The sequence below is a fragment of the Psammomys obesus genome, unplaced genomic scaffold (genome assembly GCF_907164565.1).
Source record: "Psammomys obesus unplaced genomic scaffold, mPsaObe1.curated_primary_1811, whole genome shotgun sequence".
In the NCBI taxonomy this organism is placed as follows: domain Eukaryota; kingdom Metazoa; phylum Chordata; class Mammalia; order Rodentia; family Muridae; genus Psammomys; species Psammomys obesus.
In genome coordinates this window covers 5,072,572-5,100,017 of record NW_026587216.1, presented here as the reverse complement: position 1 = coordinate 5,100,017, position 27,446 = coordinate 5,072,572, and the positions used below count along the sequence as shown (strand labels likewise).

General features: G+C 38.9%; 1 protein-coding gene across 1 annotated transcript in view; it reads left to right on the top strand.

The window, feature by feature from the left end:
- Ndufs4 (NADH:ubiquinone oxidoreductase subunit S4) overlaps positions 1-27,245 on the top strand; it is a 94,729-nt gene extending 67,484 nt beyond the window's left edge. Inside the window, exons 3-5 of the mRNA XM_055603601.1 lie at positions 2,902-3,074; positions 9,365-9,438; positions 27,029-27,245. Coding sequence (XP_055459576.1) covers positions 2,902-3,074; positions 9,365-9,438; positions 27,029-27,132 — 351 coding nt within the window. The 3' untranslated portion in view covers positions 27,133-27,245. The remainder of the gene's footprint in view (positions 1-2,901; positions 3,075-9,364; positions 9,439-27,028) is intronic.
- The last annotated feature ends 201 nt before the right edge of the window (positions 27,246-27,446 follow it).

Genomic DNA, 27,446 nt, shown 5'->3' with positions numbered 1-27,446 from the left:
TAGATAGATAGATAGATAGATAGATAGATAGATAGATAGATAGATAGATAGATAGCCAGCCAAAATTTAGATACAAGAGTAAGCTTTATTGGTTTTATTTTTGACATATATGCATCACAGTATAGAAGTATAAAAAAATAGATATTTCCTATAATCTCACTTTCTGGAGGCAACAAATTAACTGATTTCTTTCACACAGTTGAAGAAAAGCTACGTAGCATAGTTTTATTCAATAGAAACTGCACAGAGAGGCTGATGTGGGGGTTTGGAGAACATGCCCACCAATTAATGCAATAGCATGCTTATTTTAAGTGTTTATACTTTGCTGCACCCATAACAAGGAAATATCTTAATCCAGGGCCTATAAAGATGGCTTAGCAGTTAAGAGTGAGAACTATTCTTCTAGGGGACCTGAGTTCACTTCCAGCGTCATATGTGTCTCACAACTTCCTGTAATTCCACCTCCTGGAGAATGACATCCTCTTCTGAATTCTTCACCTGCACTCAACATCTGTACATATCTGCACACAAACACACAAACACAATTATAAGTAAATATTTTTAGAGCTACATTAGCCCAACAACTGAGAATATTAATAAATGAAATGACATTTGAAAAAAAAAGAAATAAGCATTGAGGACCTCCCACAGAGTCATGCCACTTCAAGCTCAATGTAGAGGACTATGCTTTAGAAAGTCACTCCTTAAAATGTAACACGAGGGCTGGGAATATACCTTAGTCATAAGAGTGCTTGCCTACCATGTGCAAAGCCCTCAGTTTAACTACCAGCATGTCCAAAAGTAAAAAAAAAAAAGGGTGTGTGTGTTGTATGTGCGTGTTGTGCCATGGTGCCAAGCTGGGAATTAAACCACATGTAAATGCTAAGCAAACACGCTGCCTCAAAATTAATAAAACTTAATGTTTTTATTTAAGTTGAACGTGGCAGTTAAAAATTGCCAAATGATAACAGAAACATTGGAATTTCCCCTTAGTGTTATTAGCCTTAGGTTGTTTGATTAATAAATGAAAGAATTTAAGAATCTCTGGGACATGCCTGTGTTCCAGAGTGCTGTGATCCCAGACTTGAGGAGGTAGAGGCAGACGAATTTCTGTGAGTTTGAGGCCAGCCTGGTCCTCAGAGTTAGTCTAGGACAGCCAAGGCTATACAGAGAGACCCTGTCTCTGAAAACAAACAAAACAACAAAGACTCTCAGCGACAGTTTGAGTTTAAAAGAGAAACTCCAGGACAGCAAGCTGTCTGCCTGTGCAATTGCCCAGAGGAGGGACGTAGAGAAAAGGCCATGTTATCTAAGTTAAGGCAGCGTGGAGGACAGCCACATGATGGACAGATAGCCACGTGGCAGGATGGGAGCTTTAAAGACAGACTTTAAAAATCCATATGCCTTTAATCCCAATGCTAAGAGAAGCAGAGTCAGGAAGATCTCTGTGAGTTGGAGGTCAGCCTGGTCTACAAAGCAAGTTATAGGACAGCCAAGACTACAGAGAAAAATCCTGTCTCAAAAAAACAAAACAAAATTACCAGTATTGCTCTGGCAACCACCTGAAAGAAAGAAACAGAAAAGTTAGACCTTCCTGAGTTTTCAGACTGAACCTTGTGGGACTCCTCCTTGGGTCTGCACTAGGGTGTAGGAAGTCTGAGAAGGAAAGTGCGTTACCTGTAATAAGCACTAATTATTCCTCCTATTTCTTTAGCATGACCTAAGGTGAACCCACCTTGTGAGGGATGGTGCCTTGGTCAGGTGATTGGCTATCCCCATGAAATTAACTCTTAAGGAAGGAGACAATGCCAAGTCTCCACCTAGAGGCAGATTCTAAGACTCATAGCCAAACTTTGGGCAGAGTGCAGGGAATATGAAAGAAGGAGGAGATAGAAAGACCTGGAGGGGACAGAAGCTCCTCAAGGAGAGCAACAGAACAAAGAAATTTGGGCCCAGGGGTCTCTTCTGAGACTCATACTCCAACCAAGGACCATTCGTGGAGATAACCTAGAACCCCTGCACAGATGTAGCCCATGGCAGCTCAGTGTCCAAGTGGGTTCCATAGTAATGGGAACAGGGACTGTCTCTGACATAAACTCAGTGGCTGCCTCTTTGATCACCTCTCCATGAGGGGGTAACAGCCTTACCAGGCCACAGAAGAGGACAATGCAGCCTGTCCTGCTGAGACCTGATAGGCTAGGGTCAGATGGAAGGGGAGGAAGACCTCCCCTCTCAGTGGACTTAGAGAGGGGCATGGGAGGAGAAGAGGGAGGGAGAGTGGGTTTGGGAGGGAATAACCGAGGGGCTATAACTGGCATACAAAGTGAATAAACTGTAATGAATATAAAAAAAATTAAAAAAAAATTATTCTGTACTTTTGGCTGGGAGGTAACAACTTTCTGTCAGTGGGTCTATAGGAGCGTATTCACAAACTCGCCAGGAGTTACCAAGCTGGCTTGAGCAGTGTAAGCAGTAGTTCAGGAGAAGTTGTCCTTCACTTTTGAATACAAGAGATTCTATCCAGGAAAGAAAGAAAGGAAAGGGAAGAGCATGATAGACAGTTATAGTTCAGTGGTTGAGCACTTTCTTGGCATGCACAAAGCCTTGCATTCAACCTGTACAAAGGAGAGAGAAAGTTTTTGGTTTTTTTTAAGAGAGAAATTTTGTATGGCTCCTTTTTCACTATACCCGAATACCAGTTCTCAAATGTAGTCTTTACAGGTAACACAACAGAAATTTATAAAGTAAGATATCAGGGTAGTATGGTGAAGTGAGCCAGAAAGATTATCCCAGTTTACAAACAAATGAGAGAACACACATGTGGAGATAAGAAGTGAGAAAAGCACATCAGTTGATAGTAGATGTCCAAAGACATACATTTGTTTTCTTGTTTTCCCTCAGGATATCACCACTTTAACTGGTGTTCCAGAAGAGCACATCAAAACCAGAAAGGCCAGGATCTTTGTTCCTGCTCGAAATAATATGCAATCTGGAGTAAACAACACAAAGAAATGGAAGATGGAGTTTGATACAAGAGAGAGATGGGAAAATCCTTTGATGGGCTGGGCGTCAACGTGAGTACTCTGAATATTGTTTTCAGAGTTTCTGTTGAAAATACTGCATTTATTTTCCTTTAAAAAAATACTATTTTTCTTAGAGCTAATATGTTTGTGAAAATTCTTTTTATTACAGTTAGGTTTCACTACAACTTAAAACATGAAAAAAATATATATATAGTCTATTATACATATTATATATAATATGTATTATTATATAATACTACATATTATTCTATATTTATATATTATATTTAATTATATATAAATATAATATATATATATTCCTTTATATATTTATAGACATGTTCATATATGTATGTCTCAGAACAATAAACTGCAGAAGTACTATATTGGATACTGTTGAGATAAGCATTGGTATGTGGCATTCAAACTGTCAATATTGGTCAAAAGTACTCTGGTAGTGATATCAATAATTTGGTGACACTAACTTACTGGTTTTGTTTTGGTTTGGTTTTCAGTTTTTGAAACCAGCTCTCACTTTGCATGTACCTCTGGCCAGCCTAGAACTTGTTATATAGACCAGACAGACCTCAGGTTATGCCCATCCTCCCATCTTTCCTTAGTGCACCACCATGCCCAGCTTCACCTTGTTTTTAAATTAATGTTCTGTATAACATGTATTTTGTTTATTAGAGGTATGAGAACTGAGATTAGAAATTAGGTTATTCGAGGAAGACTTATAATTTCCTGAGATGTTATAATTAATTTAATATTTATACTCATAATCATAAGTTAATTTTTATAACATAGAATAAATTTTAGAAGACATCTGTTTGTTGCTGTGTCCAGGAGACTTTTTGTTAGCTATCCTTCTATTTTGAAATTTCAATAAAATTGTATCAGGCATATTATATAAAATATATAGAAGTTTTGGTATCTTAAATTTTATGTTTCACATAATATATGGAGTTTTTTGAAAATCATACACTTCCAGAGACCTAGGAAATTTAGAAGAAAAATTTTTGTCTGTACGTAGTGATTAAAATGTTAGGATCATTCTTTGGAGTTACATGGATTTTTATATGTTTATCTATACCTGAGATTTACATATTAATGCATTTCCAGTAGTATTCAGTAACAGATCTTGCATTGATACCTCGTATATTCTTTCGATAAGAATATAAGGTTAAGCTGGGTGTGGTGCCACACACCTTTAATTCCAGCACTCAGGAAGGCAGAGGGAGGTGGATCTCTGTGAGGCCAGCCTGGTCTACAAAGTGAGTCCAGGACAGCCAGGGCCAATATAAGGTTAGTCTTCATGGTGGTCAATCCATATAATCCCAGTGTTTTGAAGGTTGGGTCAAGAAGATTTGAGGTCAGCTTTGATTAAAACAGTGATCACCATGAGAAAGGGGAAAAATGGAGTCAAGATGAGAGCGGGAAGGAGAGGGAAGAAAAGGTTGAATTTTCGAAAGTTACATTCATACACCATCACAACACTAGTGGCTAAAGCATAAATTATTAATAGAATAAACAATCATGTTTATACACTTTATATGAAACAGCCTTCAAATAAAGACCCAAAGAAACAGAGAATCTGTGTATTCTTAGGCTTAGATTTGATGATGTATAGACAGTTGTGTAAAGCTATACCTAGACAACGCAGCTATATCTCATGGTAAAAGCCCGGGGAGGCCAGGCTTCTTTGTTTAAATCTCATCTGTATCCTGTGTCTTCAGGGTTTATATTCCTTTAGGTATCTGACGGTCACCTCTAAAATGAACATTTCATAATGACTTCAGAGGAAGGGCAGAGAACTTTGTTACCGCCTGCTTCAGGGCAGAAGGGCAAGAAAAGGCCAGAGAGATCTGATTGCTGCTACTTTGTATTTATTTATATATCAAATGCCAGATACCATGTTTTATGTAGCATGTCTTAAACCGTATCAGAGGGCTTAGAAAATAAATTTATATTACTTTGCTATGCTTGCACAAGTATTCGCCTAGTCATCTTCACAGTATTGCTTCTAGAAATATCACACATTCTGAAATACTGATCACCTAATTAATATATGGGTTGAAAATTACTGCATTCTTTTCAAAATACAGTTTATCCAAAGTAGAACATACTTTAAAAACAAGAGTTTTCTATAGTTACTTTGTCCGAAGTGTTGTTTTATACATCTTAAATATTTATTAAAAACAACAAAACATTAGTTCTTTTTGTTGTAATAGTAAGAAATAACTTGAAAAGTAGAGTATGACAACATGATGACTGTCTCACTAAAACAGGAACCGTCACATTTGTTGACATTAGAATCAAGTTTTTGTCCATGTTTAGCTTCTTAATAACAGAAAAACATAGTACACAAAATTATTGCTAAAACATTCAGAATTTTGGCTTCTTTTGTGATATACTTTAAACCTTTAATAAAATTGTTAGAATTGGAAGGTGAAGTTTTTACATTTACTTGAAAGTTTGTCGTTTACAAAATTTACATCTTGTGCTGGAGAGATGGCTCAATGGTTAAGAACTCTTCAAGATTGTGGGGGTATTTCTGTGCCAAGGTGGAGACCTAAGTCAGGGTAGGCTCCTGGGAGGATATGAGGGAGATTCAAGCAAAGACTCTTAGTAGCAGAGGCCGTAGAGGCTAAAGAGGACACCCTCTAATTTAGACTAGTCTGCTAGGAGAGGGAGGGGAACACCAACCCACTCACAAAAACTTTGACCCCAAATTTACCCTGCCTACGCGTGATGTGTAGGGATACAGAAAGAGCAGAGATTGAGGGACTACCCATCCAATGCCTGCCTCATTCAAAGACCCACCCTATGGGAGAGTGCCAACCCATGACACTATGAAGATATTCTGCATCATGACAGACAGCATCATGACAGAGTTGTTTTCTGCGAGACTCTACCCAGCAGCGCCTCCAAACAGATCCTGAGAATCATAGCCAAACATTGGGGGATGCTTAGGGAGTCTTGTGGAAAAGTGGGAGGAAAGAGAGAAAAGGACCTAGAGGTGACAGGAGCTCCACAAGAAGACCAACAGGGCCAACTAACCAAGGCCCAGGGGGACTTGCTGAGGCTGAAACATCAACCAAGAACCATGCATGGACTGGACCTAGGTCCCCTACAAAGATGTAGCAGATGGGCAGCTTAGGCTTCATGTGAGTTCTTTAGTAAGGGAAGTGGGGACTGCATTGGATGAAGACTCACTTGCTATCTTTTTGATCATTTCCCCTGGTGGGACTGCCTTGCCAAGCCACAGGGGAAGAGGACACGCTCAGTCCTGATACATTTAGATGAGCTGGGATGGATGGAAAAGGGCGTTCCCCTTTTCTGAGGAATAGGGGAGGGGTGAAGGGAAAGGAGAAAGGATAGCATCCAAAGGGGAGGAGGGTAGACGATACAACTGGGAGGTAAAGTGAATTAAAAAAAAAAAGGAATGCTTCAGGAAGACCCACGTTTGATCCCCAGAACCTGCTTTGGGTGGCTCACACTATCCTTAACTCTAGCTCCCAGGCGGTCTGACACTTCTGGGTTGTGTAGGCATCTGTATTAATGTACACATCCCTTCACACATAATTTAAATTAATAAAAATACATCTTATAAGTTTGTGTCTGAAATAAATGAATGGCGTCACCATAATTTAGGTTCTCAGTTTACCTGTATTTTATTTGATAATGATATGGTTAATATTAATGTAGAATATAGGAAATTTACTTAAAACCTAGGCATATTAAATAAAAAAATATAGTAAATATATATATTGTGTTTGAAGTTTTATAGTTGTGTACAGGTGTGGCACTGAGACTCAACTCTAGGACTTTATGCATGCTAGGCAAATATTTTATGACTGACCTACAGCTTATAACTTTCTTTTTAATGAGATCGCGGCTTTATTTAATTTATTTATTAATTAATTTATCTATTCAATAGATTTTTACTACTTACAAACCATTCTTGAGTATGTTGAAAGAGAAATGAGTGTAGATCTTATACTTAAAATGTCTTTTTCTGAAGATCCAAAATTTCCTCATGTAGGTGATCTAGACTTGATGATTTTTGTCTTAGTAGATTACCTCTGGTTTGAATCTACTGTATGGATGGAGAAACATGGAGGATTTAAAGAAGACCTAGACCCAATGGTGAAAAACTATTCAGTTAAAAAGCATAAAATACATCACATACAGTACTTAGAGGATCTCTGTATGTTTAGAGGTTCTTTCCTTGTCTTTAGGACACAAGAACAGACGCTGATCCCTAGAGTAGACTCACGCTAACAGAAGGCAACTCCGCAGTTACTATGTCAGCCCTGTGACGGTAGCTTGATCCCAAATGGTGTTCATGTTTCAGTGAAGATATCTGAGGGCTTACTAGGGAAGTAGGCTTCGTGGCTAATGAACATAGTTTTGGTTTTAAATATAGTGAATATATATCATTATTACCTATTTGTACTATTTTTAAAAATAAAATTGAAAGGCCATTTTCTAAAGTGTGCCTTGATCTTTGTTTTTAAGATTTAAAAATTCACACTTTAATACTATATTGACCTGTTGTATCTGAAGTGCAAGCTTCTTATACTCTTTTAGTTATCTGACTCTTTCAAATGTTAGAACTCAAAGGTAAAAGGTTTATCGTATGTAAACTTGGAAAATATCTAAGTTGCAAAAGTCATCACGAGTTTGGCCCAAGGTCTATCCTGTATAAATCCCCTTAATCCAAATGGGTAGCACAGTGAAGTCCAGAATAAACCATTCCTTGTCATTTAGTAGAACTGCTAGTTAGTTGGTTATTAAACTCTTGTATTTCTTTCTTTTTTGTATTCAGCATGCATGCATTCGTAAGAGCAAGGTCAGGTCGTGAAGTTTGGGAGCAAGCACCATTAACCTACTAAGCCATCTTCTTAGAGTAATATCAATCTGTCATTGAGTTTCTAGAAACAAGTATTTTGTTTCATGTCACATGGACATGGAAAGTCCCCTAATTTAAGCAGAGGTGTTCATGAATTTTGATGTTGCTAATTCTTTCATTGCCTAATTGCCAAATAGTATGCTTGATTCTTAAACTATACTAACCCATTAATGTGGCCATGAGTCTTAAGGGTGTAGTTAGTCCTTGGCTTATCAGTAGAAAATGGCATTGTCTGTGACATCCTTTCCTCTAGCACTGTTTGACTTTATTACAAAGTCACTTCAAAATTTTATTTAATTTATTTTTTTAATTTATTCACATCCCATCCCAATCATAGCCCCTTTCTCCTCCTGGTCCCACCTTCTGTCCCTCTGTCCCCCTAATCCCCTCCCCTAGTTCTCAGAAAGGGGGAGCTCTCCTCCTCTACCAACTGACTCCAGCCTATCAAGTCTTACCAGGACTTCCTGCATCCTCTTCCTCTGTGGCCTGGCAAGGCCATCCTACCAGGAGGAAGTGATCAAAGAGCAGGCTACAAAGTCCATGTCAGAGCCAGCTCCTGTGCCTCTAACTAGGGAACCCACATAGTGACTGAGCTGCCTATCACCTACATCTGAGCTGGGGGCCTAGGTCCTTTGAGTGCTTGGGCTTGGTTGGTGCCTCAGTCTCTGCAGGGACCCCTGGACCCAGATTTGTTTTCTCTGTCTTCTTGTGGAGCTCCTGTCCCCTCTATCCCACCACTCTTCCATAAGACTCCCTTCGCTCTGCCCAAAGTTTGGCTGTGAGTCTCAATATCTGCTTCAATACCCTGCTAAGTAGAGTCTTTCAGAGGACCTCTATGGTAGGCTCCTGTCCTGTTTCCTCTGTTCCGCTGCTTCTGCTGTCTATTCTGTTGGCCTTCTGAATGAGAATTAAGCATCCTCCCTGGAGTCCTGCTTGTTACTTAGCTTCTTTAGGTCTGTGGATTGTAGTATGATTTTCTTGTTATGTGGCTAATATCCTCTAATAATTGAGTATATACCAGGTTTGTCTTTCTGGGTCTGGGTTACCTCATATAGGATGATCTTTTCCAGATCCATCCATTTGCCTGCAATTTTCATGATGTCCTCGTTTTTAATAGCTGAGTATTATTCCATTGTATTAGATGTACCAAAGTTTCTTTATCCATTTTTGGTTGAGGGACTCTGGGTTGTTTCCAGTTTCTGGCTATTACAGATAAAGCCACTATGAACATCGTTGAGAAAATGCCCTTGTTGTATAGTGCAGCAAATTAAACACCAACAAACCAAATAATCCAATTGAAGAGATTATTACAAGTAAAATATTCTGTCATAATTTGCTTGATAATATCGCAAACGCATTGTATTTAAGACATTGATTGTATTGCAGCCAAAGCTTAATAGTAAATCATGGGAATTCTTTCTTCTAGGGCTGATCCCCTCTCCAACATGGTTCTAACCTTCAATACCAAAGAAGACGCAATTGCCTTTGCAGAAAAAAATGGTATGACTGAGGTCCTTGACTTCCTTCCTTTCTAAATCAAGATAAGCTTTTGTATTCTGAACCTTGAAAATGTTTAAGAATGTGAAATTTGGATAGATACTTGTGGCTCTCCCTCATTCCTGAGGTTGTTGGCCACCAGTGGTCCTCAGGAACAAGGGAGCAGAGGCAGTGGATTGGGAGTTTGGTGGCCTATGAGTGTGAACGGAAATAATCATCTGCTATCACCTTGTGGGGAGGCGGATCATTTATAAGGGGTGAATAAGAGTTATTAGAACTGTGGGGAGCGAATGGGGATTTCCAGGATGGGTGAATGTCATTGGTCAAAGGGCAAAGGTACTGTGATGCCCCAGTAACTTGGGGAGGCATTCCAGGAATCCCAGGTGCTTGCTGAAGGGGTTCTTGTCTGGAGAAAGGGAGTTGTAACTGTAATTTCCCTAAGAACTACATGATAGTCTTTAGGTAAAGGGTGAGAAGATCCAGTCTCCCTGAGGCAGAGAAGAGGAAGCCTTTTCCACAAGGGAGTCAGTCCTCCATTTTCACCAACCCCATAGCTTTCTGATAATGGTGGACTGTGACCTTCCTTAGCAGCAAGGTTTCCCCAACAATACTTAGCTTGATAGTCACTCACCACCAAGCCAGAGTTTTTGTTCTCTGACACACAGGTGATAAAAGAGAGAATCAGAACCCACAAGTTATACTTGGACCTCCTCTGCATAAATGCTGTTGTGTACCTGTGCACATACAATAAATAAATGCTAAAAAAAATATTTGTTAAGTATATGGAATATGAGCTGAAAAAAATCATTTTATGTATCTAATCCAGTGGTTTTTAGGTTTCTTTGTTTTTCTCCACATCAAAATTTCTCCCCACCCTGATCACAAAATATAAAATGGAATATGCAGTGTTAAGACCAAACTTGACATAGAGACAGAGGATAAAGTCACTGGTTCAGCACTTACCTTGTTTCTGAGTCTTTCTGCAAAACTTTCTGACATTTCATTACTTAAAATCTAATTGCTGGGCTGGAGAGATGGCTCAGAGGTTAAGAGCACTGTCTGCTTTCCCAGAGGTCCTGAGTTCAATTCCCAGCAACCACATGGTGGCTCAGAACCATCTATAATGGTATCTGATGCCCTCTCCTGTCATGTAGGCATACATGCAAATAGAGTACTCATATGTAAATAAATAAGTAATCTTTTAAAAAAAAGGCAAAATCTAATTGCATGTATCATGAGATGGTCTATTTCAGTTTTAAATTTCACTGTAGAGTTTTTTCTTCTTTTTATCTAAAAATCTAATGCCTCTTATTCTACCTAATAGCCTTTTAATTACTTGAAGGTACTTGTTATATTCATTCTAAACTTCCCTTTAAGCTTAAATGTAAATATAATTTCAGTAGTACATTACATTTATATAGCATAAGAATATGTAGAAGCTTTTGGAAAAGTAATAATACATATTAGCTTATGGCGATCTTGCTATAAGCAAATTTTTAAAATTCTTTTAAAAATTATTTCCTGCTAGTAAGCTAATATACTGTAATGAAAAGGGGACATTGGAGCCAGAGCAGTCTATACTCCAATTTTGAAATTATGTATTTAATTTTAAGTGGACTTAGTGATTGTTTTTTCACAGTTCAGAGTAGTTAGAAGGGGCTGGAAAAGAGGCTTAGTGGTTAAGAAAGCTGATTGCTCTTCCAGAGACCCTAGATTGAATTCCTAGCACCTACATGGCAGCTCACAGCTGTCTGTAACTCATACATGTAATGTTCAGATACACACACACTTAACACATACGCATGCACACACATGATGCAGGCAACACACATAAAATAAGATTTAAAAATAGCACAGAGGAAATGAGAATATCAAGTGTGTACCTGAAATGTAGGTAATTGGTGATGATTGTCTTTGACTTCACTGCCTTCTCTTCATCTGGCATCTTTGCTGTGTGTCTTATATTTAAATTCACTACTGTATATTTGTACCTAATGCATTGTATCTGACAATACATGTGTGTTGTGGGCTTTTCCTGGGGGAAATGTAAGCCATTGACTATTCCTCCAGATAAGACACCAACAACAGATCAAAGAAGCTGTTCCACCTGAGTCTACCCTAATGGACCAGTGAATTTTTTGGCTACATGGCTTCACAGTAGCTATATCACTAACACACTCACCCAGTCCCAGGTGATGAATCCCGAAAGCTAGTTCCCAGGTGCTTCCTGCCTGCTTGGCAAGAACCCCACTGAAGAGTATCCTTTCCCCAGTAACTGGTTATTATTGCTTATATAACCTCACTGAGGAGCCTGTGGGTCTTACAACTTAAGCCTACCACAGAAAGAGATATTTAAATTCTAGCTAGGCTTTGATCCATATTTGTTATCTATTGGAAAGAGATAATATGTGCACCTTCAGTACATTGTTAGTTTAAGGTAGTGTAGTATATATAAAAAATTAAAAAATTAATGTTATCTAGTACATTTGATGTAAAATGTGAAAGCACTATAAATGTTTTCTACATCATTCATTGTACTTCCTCATTTAGTGTTTCTTAGCCCATGATGAAAAGCCTGAGGTCTGGATCTGGGTTATAGAGGAGAATGGCAGAGCATGTGCTGAGCACACCCTGGGTTTATAGCCAGACTAACTGTATTTGAAACCATGGCTGGTAACCAGAACTTTGTACTTCCGTCTCCATATGTAAAATGAGAATTGCTGTGAGGATTAAAGGAGTTAATAAAAAGCAAAGGGATTAAATAGGATCTGACACATCATGCATAAAAGAACATAAATATGTCTTCTTAGTAATAGACCAAGAACTTCTCTTCAAAAGGTTTAAGTACACTTTCCTTGGACACTTTTTGGTCAAGTTCTAAGTTTCTTACATATGAAATTGTTGTCAGCCTAACTGTATTGCTACTTTGATTCAAGATAACATTGTAAAATATTTCTGTATTTTAATTAAACAGTTCTATTAATGTTTTCCATCCTTTCAGCCTTCCGTACTTCATGTCTCACACCTTGCAAATTACTCATCTGGGGGTTGTATCATGAGTTCCATAACAGGAAATCTAATTAGATTGTTAAATCCCTGGCTAGTCTTTCTCGTAAGTGGTCACAGGGCATGTATGACTGCAGTTGCTGTGTGAATTGCAGGTGTGAAGTAGACGCTGCTGCTATTGAAATCAGGTGATTTTCTAATTTGATTTGCCTCCCCAGGAAATAAAGTTGGTTAGGCAAAGTCAGGAGGAAATGTGACTTGAGAAAGCTCAGCTAGTAGTGACTTAGAAAACCCCACTCGCGGTGGATTAACATTTCAGTCTGCAGCATACAGAACTGTCCGAGTCACTGATTTGTCTTCTGCACCTCGCAAAGCCTCACATACTCTGTACACAGTGAAGTTAAGACTCTTTGGTCTTAAGAATTTAAAGCTACACTGATTTTCAGGGTAATGCTATGCTTTGTACTCTGTGGTACTTGTGACCTGCTGTGTTTAACTTTTAGCATTATGTATCTTTAAGTAGGTAGGTCCTACTTTCTCAGGTAAAGTGAAAGCACTATAGTGGAAGCAAGGTGTGTTAGTCACTGCTCTATTGCTGTGAAGGACACCATGATCAGGGCAACACTTATCAAAGAATTTAAGTGGGGGCTTATAGTTTCAGAGGCTTAGTCCATTATCATCATGTCAGGAGCATGGCAGTAGGCAAGGGTGGCACTGAAGCAGAGACTGAGAGTTAGATCTTGATCTACAGGCAGAGAGAGACACATGTACTTCAGCCAGGCCATACCTCCTAACCCTTCTAATCCTATCAGTTCCTCTCCTTGGTGGCTAAGTATTCAACTATATGCTCCCGTGGTGGCCATTTTTATTCAAACTACTACAACACAAGTTCTAAGTAAATAGCTTGGAAGGTTCCAGAATCCTCATAGCTTGAAGAATCTTTTCTAAATTCCCCAGCATCCTTCTCCATTATATTTACTTTTCTTAAGAGTACTGTAAGGGGCATATAAATGAACCTTCCTTTTCCCCACACCTAACATCATTTTATTGGGACCTAATGCTATTAAAAGTTAGGTGAACCAATGTCTAAATTACCAAATGCAGAGCATTGAAATGCTGGGTGTCATATACCTGTATTCTCTGCTCAGGGGAGGCTTGAAACAGGAAGATCAGGATTGCAAGGTTATCTTCAGCTGTGTGCCTCCCTCTCAGAAAAAAAAAAAAAAAAAAAAAGAGAAAGAGAAGAAAGAAAGAAGTTCAAAAGCAGTAACAGATAAAGCCTGCTGCAGTAAGGAGCTAGCAACTAGGATTGGAATTCTACATTGTCTTGCCACACAGAATAGCGAGGCCAGTTAAAGTACCCAAGTTAATCCCTGGAACCACATTCCCCTCTTTTTGAGCAGGCCTTAAATCCTGTTAGCGACCTACTGGTTGACACCAAGTCCTTTGAACTTTTGCAGTGATTCCCCTCTCATAACTCTTGCAGTATACTTGTGTACCTTTTTCGAATTGCTGTTGTTCAGGCACTCTGTCATATGTCACTGCTGTGTGGTCAGGGTCTAGGGATAAATCATTATGTAAGGCATAATAGTCCTGATGCTCTAGATACTATTTTATCCTGCCTATTAAATTCTAAGCACCTATCAGGGAAAACAGAATTTTTTTCATCTTTGTCTTTAATGTGTTCAGTACATATTGGTGAATTTCAGTTAATATGGTTAGTGAATTATTTTCAGATTCTGTTACCTTCCAGAAAACATACTGATTTGTAAATTATTTTCCATATCATTTAAACTTTTCTATGTCATTTTAATTTCCTACTGCTCTATCTCAAAAATAGAACTTTCCAGTTAGAAATTTGAAATGACTAGCAGTGTCTTTAATTTATGTTTTTAAATAATTTATTTTAAGTGTATGGATGTTTTGTCTGCATGTATGTCTGTGTACCAGATATTTACCATGTGCCCTCGGAGGTCCCAAGACTGGAGTTAGAGACGATTGAGAGCTACCTTGTGGGACCGGGGAATTGTACCTGGGTCCTCTGGAAGAGCAGCCAGTGAGTGCTCTTAGTCACTGAGCTGTCTTTTGAGCCCCCATGTCAGGTTCTTGTACAAGAACAAAGGGAATTTCTCTTCTTCCTCTTGAAGTCTGATAGGTGAGTCATTACAAATAAAGCTGACAAATATGAGACTGCCAAGAGGCCAGAAAGTTGCAGGATTTTATCTCGTAAGATATAAAAAGGAGTAAAACATGGGAACAGATTATAGAAATGTGAGGCAAGAAAAGTCATAGTGAACAAAGATTATCTTACGTGTTGACCTTGATATGGAGGTCAGAGGACAATTTATGGATGTTGTTTTCTCCTTCTACTATGTGAATGCTGGAGACGGCACTCAGGTTAGCACACTTGGTGACAAGCACCCTCAGCTGCTGAACCCTCTCACCAGTCCAGATTGTCTTAAACTTTGAGGTAGCAACCCTTGGTACAGTTAGTGGTGGAATGCCAGAGCTGCTGTGAGCAAGGTGGGCAGCTGACCTTGCCTCCTTCTCCTGTGATGCTGTGATGAAAAGTTTTTATGAGGGCTGCGTTCTATTTTATGAGCATTTAGTCAGTTTGTTGGATGGATTTTTGTTGCTGTGCCAAAATACCTCAGTTAAGCAAATTAAAAGTGATACAGGGCCTGGTGAGGTTACACATGCCCTAGAGGCAGGCAGATATGCCTGAGTTTGAGGACAGCCTGGTCTGTGTAAGTGAGTTCCAGGATAGCTATGGCTATGTCTCAAACACACACACACACACACACACACACACATGCACAAGGCCAGGCGTGGTGGCACACAGCTAAAATCCCAACACTCGGGAGGCAGAGACAGTCTATCTCTGAGTTCAAGGCCTGCCTGGTCTACACAGTCCCAGTCAGGCAAGGCTACACACACAAACCCTGTCTCGGGTGGGGATGGGAGAGAAGGAAAGAAAAGAAAAAGGAAAAAAAAAAAAAAAACAACAACTGATGCAGGAATATTTCAGTATGTTTGAGAATGATGGAGCATTCTGGAGAGCCAAGGTCCATAAACTGGACCACCACCTACCATCACAACTGCCCTAAGCCATGGCTTAATGTAAGCTCACAGATCCCAAGAGTGCGACGTAGGGACAACCAAGGTGGGTTTCAGAAGTTATAGTATAGATTTATAGCTGGGAGCTTAAGATGGAGAAGAGTGAAAGAGCGGGATGAGTCCTCCTACATATATAACAGGAGGTGCCCAGGAAACATGCTGCCAGGAGCTTCCCTGCCTGGAAGCTGATGAGGTGGAGGAAGGGGGTTGGCTAGTTATACTTAGGGGGGCTGGAGGGTAGATGAGGTGAAGATTACAGTTCCTTTTTGGTGCTGGGGTGCCTTTGTAGTTTCTGCCATGCCCTCAGGATGGTTTCCAGGAAAGGGATACTCTCTCTGAGGGAAAAGATAAGAAAATACCAGATCCCACTCCTGGCATCCTTCAGCCTCTGGCAAGGACCGGGCTGCCCAAACACTCAAGGACTTTTCCAGGTTTTAGCCAAGAAAGAAACTGGTCACTCTTCTTTGTGGTCTTTTCACCCTGAACTGCCTAGTGAACTTCTGTTCCCATCAACAGTAGGAGAGATTGACTCTGGCTTCCCGTGGGAAGTCTCAATCTGCAGTGGCTTGGCCTTCTTGCTTTGAGGCAGAGCATTTTCAGGGTTTGTGGTGGAGGCAGCTGTTGACTTGACCAGGCAGTGCCTCAGAAGCAAAGAGAGAGGCAGCCTCCAGTCACACAGCTTCCTTCAAAAAGACCCTGCTTCTCACAAATGGTGCCGCCCCTTTGTGACAAGGCCTTCCCTTGAGCCTTTTAGGGACAGTTAAGTTTAAACCATAACAGCCAGATAAAGGGGAATTCAGAAAAAGCTTTCTTGGGGAAAGAGGGCCAGAAACAGGAGGGTGGGAGAAGTCCAGGGAGACCTTTGCACTGAGATTGCTCCTTTGGCTTAAGTACTTGGCAGACTGAAGAACCAGCCTTAGAAATACCTCTTTCCCACAGCACATACATTTCAGTGTTTTTTAAAACTCCCTACAGACAGCAAATGTTTTTCTGTCAAAACAATGTGGAGCTTATACTGAGTTTTTAAGGCCGATCACCCTGAAGTATATTGCAGCATTCTTAAAAGTCCTTTCATAGTGTTGGCATTGTTTTTAAACCGTATGTGATCCTTGTTCTGAAGTCTTACTTTTGTAAATGTTTTGAAATTTAAAGGAGATAAAAAGAAAGCCTGAGATCAGCTGTGGTGTCCCTAATCTGTGGAGCCCATGCCTTTAAAGTCCAAGTACAAATGCTGTTACTGACACACTGATAGGATTTGAAAATTACTCTAGATCCACCTGATTGTATGGAAGTGAACGCCACTCTCAGTATCCTGCTAGGAATTAAGGCATGCTCTTAATTTAAAATGCTCAGTAGATTTCAAAGATTCAATATCAAAAAATAATGTTTTATTATGTGTTAATATTTTAAATGCTTTGGACTAAGTATATGGTTCAAACTATTTTTCTTGTTTTTCATTTATTTAGTGTGGCTGCTAAAAAATTAAAATTATAAACACACACACACACACACACACACACACATATATATATATATATATATATATATATATATATATATATATATATACACACACACACACACACACAGTATATTTTAAGTCTCTCATCAGCCTATATTTTAGAATGTATATGAGAATTGAGGGGAAATTGCCTATTTTTCATTTACCCAAACAAAGTATTATAGAGGTCTGTCTTTTTACATAAGAATGCTCTCACTCCTGAGACTGAAAGAAATTTCTTTCCTCCAGCCAGTTTGCTAATTTCTGAAGTGCCCCCTGCTTTTTCTCACCACACCTCACTTCCTTTGGAAGACTGCCTCGCTAAATATGGACAGTTGGGAAGTAAAAGCTTGAATGGCACTTATTCAGCCTTTTTCTGCCCTCTCTGTATCTTTCACACCTCCAGCTCTCCCAATCCCAATTTTTACAAACAAAGTAAAGAAATCACAAAGATCCTGATTGTCTTTTGGCTTTAATGTCATATCCTAAACCCCTGGCTCGGCATGTGTTCCAAAGGAACTCTTCAAAGATAATTTTGTTTGTAACAAGAGGGAAGAGTCTGAGGCCTCCTCTGAAATGCAGATGAACCTTCCTTCAGCTCTTTGTGGGCTGCGGAGACCAACCTTTCTCACCCAGGTGGCTTTTGTCTTTCCTTGTGCTGTGTGAGAGCTAGGCCGGAGGAGGAAGCTACCTCATGGAGAGAGGAGGTGGAGGACAGCTGTGGAAAACATGGTTGGTAGAGGCCTAAAATCTACTACCATTTAGATGCTAATAAAAACCAGAAATGGCACCCCCCCTCCCCCGTTTGATCTGATTTGGAACTTTGTGACTTTTCTCTGGTATGGCATTTTACCCCCTGTGTTTTCCTCATTGTTGTTAGCTGTAAAAAGTCTTTGAAATTCTCAAAATGAAGGAAGGTTTTCCTGAGGAATAAGAGAACAGAACAGGCTGTGAAACCTCTTTGCGTGGTGGGTCTGTTGATGGAGAAAATCTACCTTTGAAGATAGAGGTAGAAGCAGGAAGAAAATGCAGCCTTAGGTTTTGAATGTTCACATAGAACAGTTTCACAGCAAAGGAAATTAAGAGATAAGGTTATACGGAGTGAAATATGAGTGACATGTGTTCAGGTTGCCCACATAATATTTTCTGTTATAGGAGTGATTACATGAACTTTTATATTTACCAACAGAAGGAAGTCATAAATCAAGGCAGATTACACTCAAGCAAGGAAAGCTGTTACAGGTTTTTCTTTTCTTCATTTAGTTATTTGTTTATTGGTTTTTGTTTGTTTGCCTTTTTTTTTTTTTTTTTCGGCAGGTGTAGTAGACAGGGTCTTAGTAGCCTAGGATATCCTAGAACCTATTTTGTAACATGGATTATACTGGAACTCATGATGATCCTCTTGGCTCAGGCACACACATACGTGCTTAAATGATAATGCATGCAACACTACGACCAACAACTTCTAGGTTTTGTGTCCTGTTTCGAGGAAGAAAAATAACCCAATAAAAGGACAGGAGTAGGTGGGAAGGATATGGTCTCTGAGTGCCTGTCATTCAGTTAAAGTCCTACACATCAAGGCAGTATTTCCCTGCTCCAGTAATCTCTTTGTAGAGATAAGAATATAGGAAGCTTACAGTAGAATGTATTAAAGTCAGGGAAGAACAATAAGTGAAGAGATGCAGTTAGTTTACTATATATCTCAAATACCTGTACGTTAATCTCAGGTAAATGGTTGTAGATTCCAAATTAATGTCTGTTGATCTAGAAGATAATGAGATCTAAAGAAGGTTTTGTTTGTTTGTTTTTTGAGTAACTCAAGTAGTTTTTTCCAATTAAGCAAAACAGAACAAAGATTTTGATAAGTGGAAAATAGAGACAGATTAACAAATCTCCAGGAATTTATCATCTTTTCATGCAACTGAGGGACTAGGAATAAGAAAGACAGACTCCCTGGGAGGCAAACAGATAAGGAAAGGAGCCATGACTAGATAAGAAAGATAGTGAGCCTCCAAGATGGCTTCTTCCTCATCCTGCTGACCTAACAGAAGTCTAGCAGCTTAAATCAAAGGCCTTATAGGGTTTTTTCCTTCCTGTCTTCTGACCACAGACCCCTGCTGATGGATTGGCTCCAACAGGTTAGAGGCCAGATCAGGACTGCTGCAAAACAGTTGTGGGCCACTCTGTCTTTCTTCCAACCAACCAACCCTAGATAAGGAGAGGGAGAGGAAAAGTGCTCACAGATTTAAAACGCCCAGCCCCCCAGAAGAGATTTGAATTTGGGTTTCCCAATCCCTCTCTCTCTCTCTCTCTCTCTCTTTTTTGAAAGATCTGCTGCATGCTTGTGTTTCCTTACCCCCCACCGAATGCCTTTCTCCATTGGCTGATTCTGTCTGCACCTGTTGGCTGCCTTTAAGATTTCTCTCCTGTTACCTGTTGTGCTTAAGAGTTTTCCTGCCTTTTAATTCTTTAGTTGGCAGAGAAAATGAGTCCAATCAATACTTTTGATCTGGAACACAACAACAGACATGCTTGTTTTGATAACCTTTTTACCTATCAAACTTAAGCTCAGGGTAACTAAGCATCTTCTGACTTAAGATCTCTTCCAAAGCAGTTTTTCAGTGGTAACATGCCAAATAAATAAATGTGGGTTATTTCAAACACTTCCCTTTACAGTGGGAAAAAGTTTGGGTTTAATGAGGTCACCTATGGAATCGCAGAGCTGTGTGCTTGTTTTGCGTTTGTTTAGGATTTCATTTTGGAATGGCAGAAATAAAAGTTGAGGGTCAGGTATTACAGCTCAGCTAAAGGGCACATACTCAAGCATAGACAAAGCCCTGGGTTTGCTACTCAGCACCAAAAAAAGTGATGTGAACAGGTAAGCTTGGAATAGGATCATTTACCTAAAGAGTGGCTGCTTATTTCAAAGTCACAGTTAAAACATAAAAAATTAGCAGAGAGGGTACCAGAACTGAAAAACCTTAGCTCTTACAGTGGTGACCAAGAATTGAAGTCAGAAGTTACCAAGTTATTGTGGTAAACCAGAATTTTGCATGGAAGGAAGTCAGGTGCTAGAAGGAAAAACCTTATATTACATATGGTGACAGTAACCCAGGACCTGAGCCCAGCAACATGAAGCAAACTCCACTAAGATTTCTATACATTTGATGGGATTTTTCAGACTTACAGTTTTTGTATGTCATAATACAGGGAAGTCAGGTCTGTCTTCTTTACGATATAAATACTCTCTTTCCCCTTGATAAATAACTCACAGGCTGTCATGTTGCTCACAAAGTTTTTTCAGTTTACATAAAAAGATTTAACCTTTGCCATTATTATATAGTCTTTTAAGTAGAGTTACTTTGATTATAACATCACAAGGGGACTAAGTAGGAAATCATGAACTGGATGTATTCCCAGCATGTGGGAGGATCAGAAGGTCATGATCATCGTCTGGTTATGGTGAGTTTAACACCATCCTAGGATACATGTTACTCTACCTCCACCCCAAAGTGCTAAATTTGACAAAATGAATCTATTTGTGCTGAAGTTTGACTGGACAGAGGATGGTGTGACTTAGGATTCCTCTGTGCTTGTTTGTTCAGGTTGTTCTTTCTGCTGCTCCATGTCATTTCTTTTCTCTGGGTGTAGGAATCATGAGGGTCTTATATCCTATTTCAAAGGAAGGATAGACAGTTCTTTCATAGCATCAGGAGGCAAGAGGCAGAAATCAGAGCAACCTTTCTGCTATTGCTGTTTCATCATTAAATACCCAAATGGCATAATTGGTCTAATGTTCCCTGACCCTTGTCATCATTAATGGCTCAGTAAACAATCTCAGTAGCAATCTAAATACCCATTAATGTCATTTGAGTTTAAAGGCATTTCATTCATTTCTTGTGTGTGCATGCATATACATGAGTGTTTGTGTGTGTACACATGCCATGGTGCATGTGTGGAGGTCAGCAGATAACTTGAAAGAATTGATTCTCTCTTTCCACCCTGTGTATTCCAGGGACCATCTCAGGTACTCAGGCCAACAGCCTTGGTGGCAAGTACCTTTGCCATCTTGTCAGCCTATCGCCTAAGGTTTTACTAACAATCTTGGATAATTTATTTTTAAATAAAATTGCTGGAGGGAGTAATCAAGCCAGCTAAAAGACACATTTACATTCTGAGGACTATTAATATTAATCCAAAGCAATGCTGGTTTATTTGATTGGTAAATTTATGTTAACTTGAAAAAGGACACATTCAACTAGAATAAGAGTCTATACTTAACCAGATTTGGAGTTTTCCATGAGACATCTAGCAGGTTCACTAGCCAAAGGTAAGCATACATCCCCACAAAGAAGCACGTACCTGCGCGCAAGCCCATATGCCAAAGCACAGAGATAATCATGCTCTCTGACGTCAACAGAACACTAAAGTAGCAAATACTGAACACTTGTTCTAGAAAAGTAGAGGTGAGTTCCTCCAAGCCTCTGGTCAGATCCTTTCATCAGTTATCACCAGTAGTCTTTTTTTTTTTAATCTCTTTCTAAAGACACTTTATTTAATATATTTTTGATTCATCTGCACTGACCTTATAAACAACAACATGCTAACTCATACCAGAACAAAGCTTATCTAACACCCATCTTCTCACATCATAGTCTTCTAGCACCATGCCCAGGAACTATTTTAGTCACTGATACCACACACAAGAAACAAAAAACAAAACAAAAAATGGAGCTCTAAATAGACCCTTGTTTAGAGTGTCAGCAGGGTATTTTACTTGACCTCAGCCAGGAGGCAGTTCAAAGTCTGTTTACTTCTGTGCACGTCATGAATGACCACAGAAGGATGAGTGTATTGATTTGGGGGCTACAAATGAATTTTTATAAGCAAGTGAATTGACAGCAGAGTATTTGTACCAACAGCCTACAACAACACCCCCCCCCCTTAGCTCTTTATTCCCAATCTCTGGTTGAAAGATTTTATCAGGTTAAGGTCTTGAGGGTGAGAGTAAGGAAGAGGTGCTATTCCTTAAACTGCCTCCTCTTGGAACTCTGGAATTATTTTTCTCATGGTATGATTCCATTGGGTGATTTGTGAATTTAAAAAGATTAGGGGAATTCCTATGCATAACCCATGCCCAAGATTAATTACCTCAAAAATTATGTTCATGATTTTTAGATATTTGCATATATCTTCTCAAGGAATCAAGAAGAAATGTGTTCTAAATTTCTAAACCAAACTTTCAACTGTGATTTTGAAACACAAAAGTTAAGTAATTGTTTGATATCCTGGTTTCTTTTGTGGCAAATTCTGAATAGGATGTTTCCAATTAATGCTTTTGAAATAATACTGTCTGTATGACAGTATATTACTTGAAAAATAAATTTAAAGAGACTGTTGACTGTTGCATCAGAGGGTGGTGGTATTTTGTAAGGTGCTATATCTCTAACAGGTATAGGATCTTTGTTACTCTAATGAATCTTCCAGATGCTGTGTATTCCTTCTTCTGTTTATTGACATCATATGTCCTTTCACAGAAAAGATTGTTCTTCCATTTTATCCACAACTTTAGAACTTCCATACTATTTTCTAAAGGCATATCTAAGATACTTAAAATCATTTCAAAGTGAGATTTTTAAAGTGAATTCCTGGAGAACCTTCTGCTAGGTGCGACAATGCCAGACTCTAATCTGGTGAAGTGCCTTGAAACCTTCAGCATTTACCAGTGTGCCTCCCTGGGTGTCTCAGAGACTTGTTTGTTCTGATCCCCACAGTGGCAGCAGTATCTTCCAATTTTTTGTGTCACATTTGTGCTGTTCACTTGTCAAAGCACAAATTACTAAACTGTTTACTTCCATCCTAATTAATGTCAGGGTTTGTGATTATGTTATCAAAAGAGAAGAACCTTACACAGGACTGGAATCAGGGTTTCTAGAGTAAAAGTTGTCATAAGCAGTAAAAGAACAAATAAATGTTTCTCTGTATTTTTATTACTGAGCCATAAATGAAATGGTTCTATGAATCAAAATGAATGGCCTTTTCTTTATCTTATATGAAAGTCATAAGCTAACTGTCGTGACCCGGCTTGTTTTCAAGGGCCTGTCTGTGTGCATGTGTTTACATAGGTGTGTGTGTTTATGTGCATGGCTGGAAAGATTGCACCAGTCATTGCATCAGAAATAGAACAATCCAGCCACATTGTAAAGATCTACAAAATAAGATGGCCTGCGTTCTGAAAAAGAAATTTGTTATTGGACATTAAAGATCACATGTTAAGTTTACTATGCATTTGCCAGATGTTCTCCTCTTACACTAGAGCTTAAAGTTCAAAATATTTTTGTGAAAGCATTCTGCTGTGTGAGAAAGCAGAGTCAGCTCCTCTCATCATGTAGGTGCTGGTGGGTGGATTTGTGGCTAATCTGTGCCATATGGCAACTCTCCGCAGTGGGAAGTGGTGGCAGTCCCGGGAGCTTTACTCCATCCCTGGGCAGCTGCCTTGGACTCAGTTGCTTTGATCTTCTTGGTGCACAGCTGGAAAAAGCAGAGCCTGGTTTTGAATGGCCCAATAAGATGACATATGGGACACTGTCATCGACTGCACTTTCCCTTTAAATAAGCGTTCTTCAGACAATGCACTGTTCATCTCAAATACAAGTTTGGAGTATTTGCTTTTAAAAAAAAAAAAAACACAACTTAAGGTTGAAAAAATAGAAATTTGGACATTGTGAATATTTTACCAATGAATTTTCTATGCTCTGTTTCATATAAATTCTTCCTTTTTAGGAACAAATTTCAGATGAGAAGTAAAAAAAAAAGTATGTTTAATTCATATAATTTGCCCATTGCTAAGCACATGTTCAGTATGTTCAGTATCTTATGTGTTGTTATTCTTAAAGTTCCGTCTTAATATGTGCCAGAACAGAGCAGAAGTATATTCTGAGGGATGGGCAATCCAAGGTTACATGGTGTTCCTTCACTTTGGCTGTCTACCACAATTGTCATCAGCCTACCTTATAACCCTCGTTGCTTTCGTCATACGAGTGCAGATGTTTGTTCAGCTTTGGGAACAAAGCTGTTTCCCACAGAAAACTGTGAGGGCACACAGCTTCTCTCTGTATTCTGACAATCATGGGTGATGGTAGTAGAGCAATTGTGGAGATCATATGCAGGCTACAGGTCTCTTCTGTTCACAACAAGCACAATCTAGCTTACAGTTCCCGGGAGAAAAACTGAACCAGTTTTTCATTCCATTCTGTGTCTTCTCTCATGGCACTAACCTGGCCGCATTTTGAAATCTGTAACCAGAACAGATGATAGAGCTGTGCCTAGGTTCTGATGACAGATGCAAATTCATAGTATTTGCAGGTCTTCATTTCCTCAGGACATCATTACTAAACTGGAAAGTCCATGTTGGCAGGTGGTAGGGCTTGAGAGAGTGTGTTCTCACTGGCAAGAAAGATCAGAGGATTCTTGAGTAACCTAACCAGGGACTGTCAGGACAAGATACAGAATCAACATTAGAAAACTTGGTTCTTCCTCCATAGTTGGAGCAAGGTGGAGTGAATGTGTGGGTACACAGACTTCATTTTCAGGAATTTTCAAAAGTCTTGTAAATAAAAAAATTATACAATCAGATTGAGAGAAAGTGGCTAAAATAAAAATGTAAATATAAGATATATTTAAAGAAACTCAGTTTTATAGTATGAGGTGGACAGTGTATTATGGCTTTAAAGTCGACCAATGTTAAAAATGGCTTTGACCCCTTAGCCCTAGAACTTAAGGCTTGGTTATTTTCTCAGTGCTTTATTTTTCTTTTATAAATACATATTTTTAGTCTGTATAGAAATAAATCATAACCAATCATGTGAAATACATATAAGATATATAATGCCTGCCTTATAAGCCAGGTAACTTAAAGACGCAAACCCAGAGCTCAGTGCGCCAGTTGTGTTCTTGCCTGAGGCTGCATAGCTACTCTTCCCTCACCCGAGACCTTCCTCAGAGATGTGGACCTGCTGCACCCAGGTCTCCTCTAGGCCTTACTGTACCTTTCAGGGAAGGAGGGCTTATTTATCTACACCATACATGTAGCTTCATTCCTTCAGTATATAGATCAGCACCCCAATTATTTATGCATACTTTATTCATTTTTATTCTCAGCTTTAATGAGTTTGGGGATTTTTGTTTTGTTTTATTTTATTCCTTTATTTACCTGCAATCTCTAAAAGTAGTCCTTCACACATAATAAACTATCAGTAATTTAAATGAATAGTAAATGCTCAGTAAATATCTGTTGTATAGTCTTCATTAAATTTTGTTTTTACAATTATCAGCATTTGCCGTGGAAAGTAACTGAGAAGTTTGCAGTATTTAAATGATCATGCATAGAATACTTCATTAACTTAACCTAATAAAACCCCAATCAATAATTAATAACTAGGTTATTGCTCATTATATCCAGTTTATCACACAGTCAGATATGGTGGATTTAATATAATGGAAATTTATTTACATGAATACTGAGTAGACCCATTCCTCATGACAGCCTTACAAAATATGTACTGTTTCTTCTAATGTCTTTTTATAAATGTTTTTAAATGGAAATAACCATTTAATATACTTATTTTGTGAGATCGGCTTCTCTTAACTGTAGTGTTTTCCTAATGAGTAGGGAAGTACTCAAAACATTCACTCTGAGAGTAATGTTGAGCACATAAATTAAATGGGTATTTTTAATGTTTTTGCTTAACCACTTTATTGTGATGAGCTCACATACATCACACAGCTAACTTCAGGCATCCATTCAAACATTTGCCACATTCCAAACTCTAGACATCTCAGGGAACTTTCTACAGTGAGAAAGGCCATTTTTGAAGCCATGGAGCTTCCCTTAAGATTTTACACTTTCACTGTCAATTACATTGTATGCACTTGTCCACCCCCAAAAAAGAGAAAGAAATGAAAGAAAAGGAAAAAAGAAAACAAACAAACAAACAAACAAAAAAAACAAAAACCCAGACAGTTAAAGCAGTCTAATGTTGAATTTGCCTTTCTGATTTCCCATTTCCTTATAGGTATTGAGCTTTGTTTGAACATGTAGTGCTAACAGTAGGTAGTGGGGAATCGAGGAGTTTAAAACATGAAGAATTGCATTTGGGGCTACTGTTTTCCTTCCTTGGACAATTACAGCAGGATACTTTGAGCTTCAGAGGTCATGCTTTATGGCATAGTTGATAACTGAATTCCCACTGAGGACCTGCTGGCCTGAGCGTTACTCAAGTACTGTTACTCATGAAGAGACACTAGAATTCCTTAGAATTGGTCTGATCAAGAAGGCACTTGTTTTGACTCTATAATATGCATTTTGGACATTTTATACATGATGGTCAAGAAACATTCTTAGAGATGTTATTTGAAAAAGAGTCCTGAGAAAAAAGAATGGTGTTTAACATAACCATTGAACAAATGTTGAGAATCATTTTTTACTTTGGTTAGTAAAGGCACAGAACTTGGTAATCCGAAGAGGACTGGGGAATGGGTAGAGAGAGCTCTGTTATCTCAGATGTGTTCCAGACACTAGATCTTAGAGCACTGAGGTGAGTTATACCATTGAGTGTTCTCTGTAGTGGTTGAAGGTGTCACATGTGAAGCCACCCTATAGAAGTCTGAGTCTATGTAATGCATAACCATAATTAAGCAAGAAATTTTAAGTGAAGAGAAATTAAATCATAGATTACACCTTCATTTTGAAATATGACAACTCATCTTCAGGCAGCATTTGGACGTTTGCACACCGGATTGGGAGGAAACAAATTACTAAATAACTTATACTTCAGATGTGTTGACATTTATTCCTGTTAATAAATGGACATGAAATTATAAAAGTTAGCCTCTGTTTGCTGTGTCTCTTAAGTATCCTCATTAATTTTTCTCCTGTGGGTTTTGGTTTGGTTTTGTTTTTCCATCTAGGATGGAGCTATGACGTGGAAGAGAAGAAGGTTCCGAAACCCAAGTCCAAGTCTTATGGTGCAAATTTTTCTTGGAACAAAAGAACAAGAGTGTCTACAAAATAGGTCGGCGCTGGCTACATTTCTACTTGACTGTGACTAAAGTCAGCTGCGCACTATTTATAGTCCATGGATAATGCACCTCTTAATCTCCTAATAAATGTGACCTTGAAACTACAGGTACACTTGGCAATTTCTATTTTAAGTGTTTTTTGATGTCTCACCCTGAACTCATTACAATTTCCTGCACAGAGAGATCCGAGGTGTTCATCCGTCTAGGAAATCATAGCACTTAGAGTCTTCTAAAGTGAATGCCTGGAATCAGCTGCAGCCTAGGTGTTTTCTGATTGCCTTTTATAGCTATTCCCAAGTCAATATCC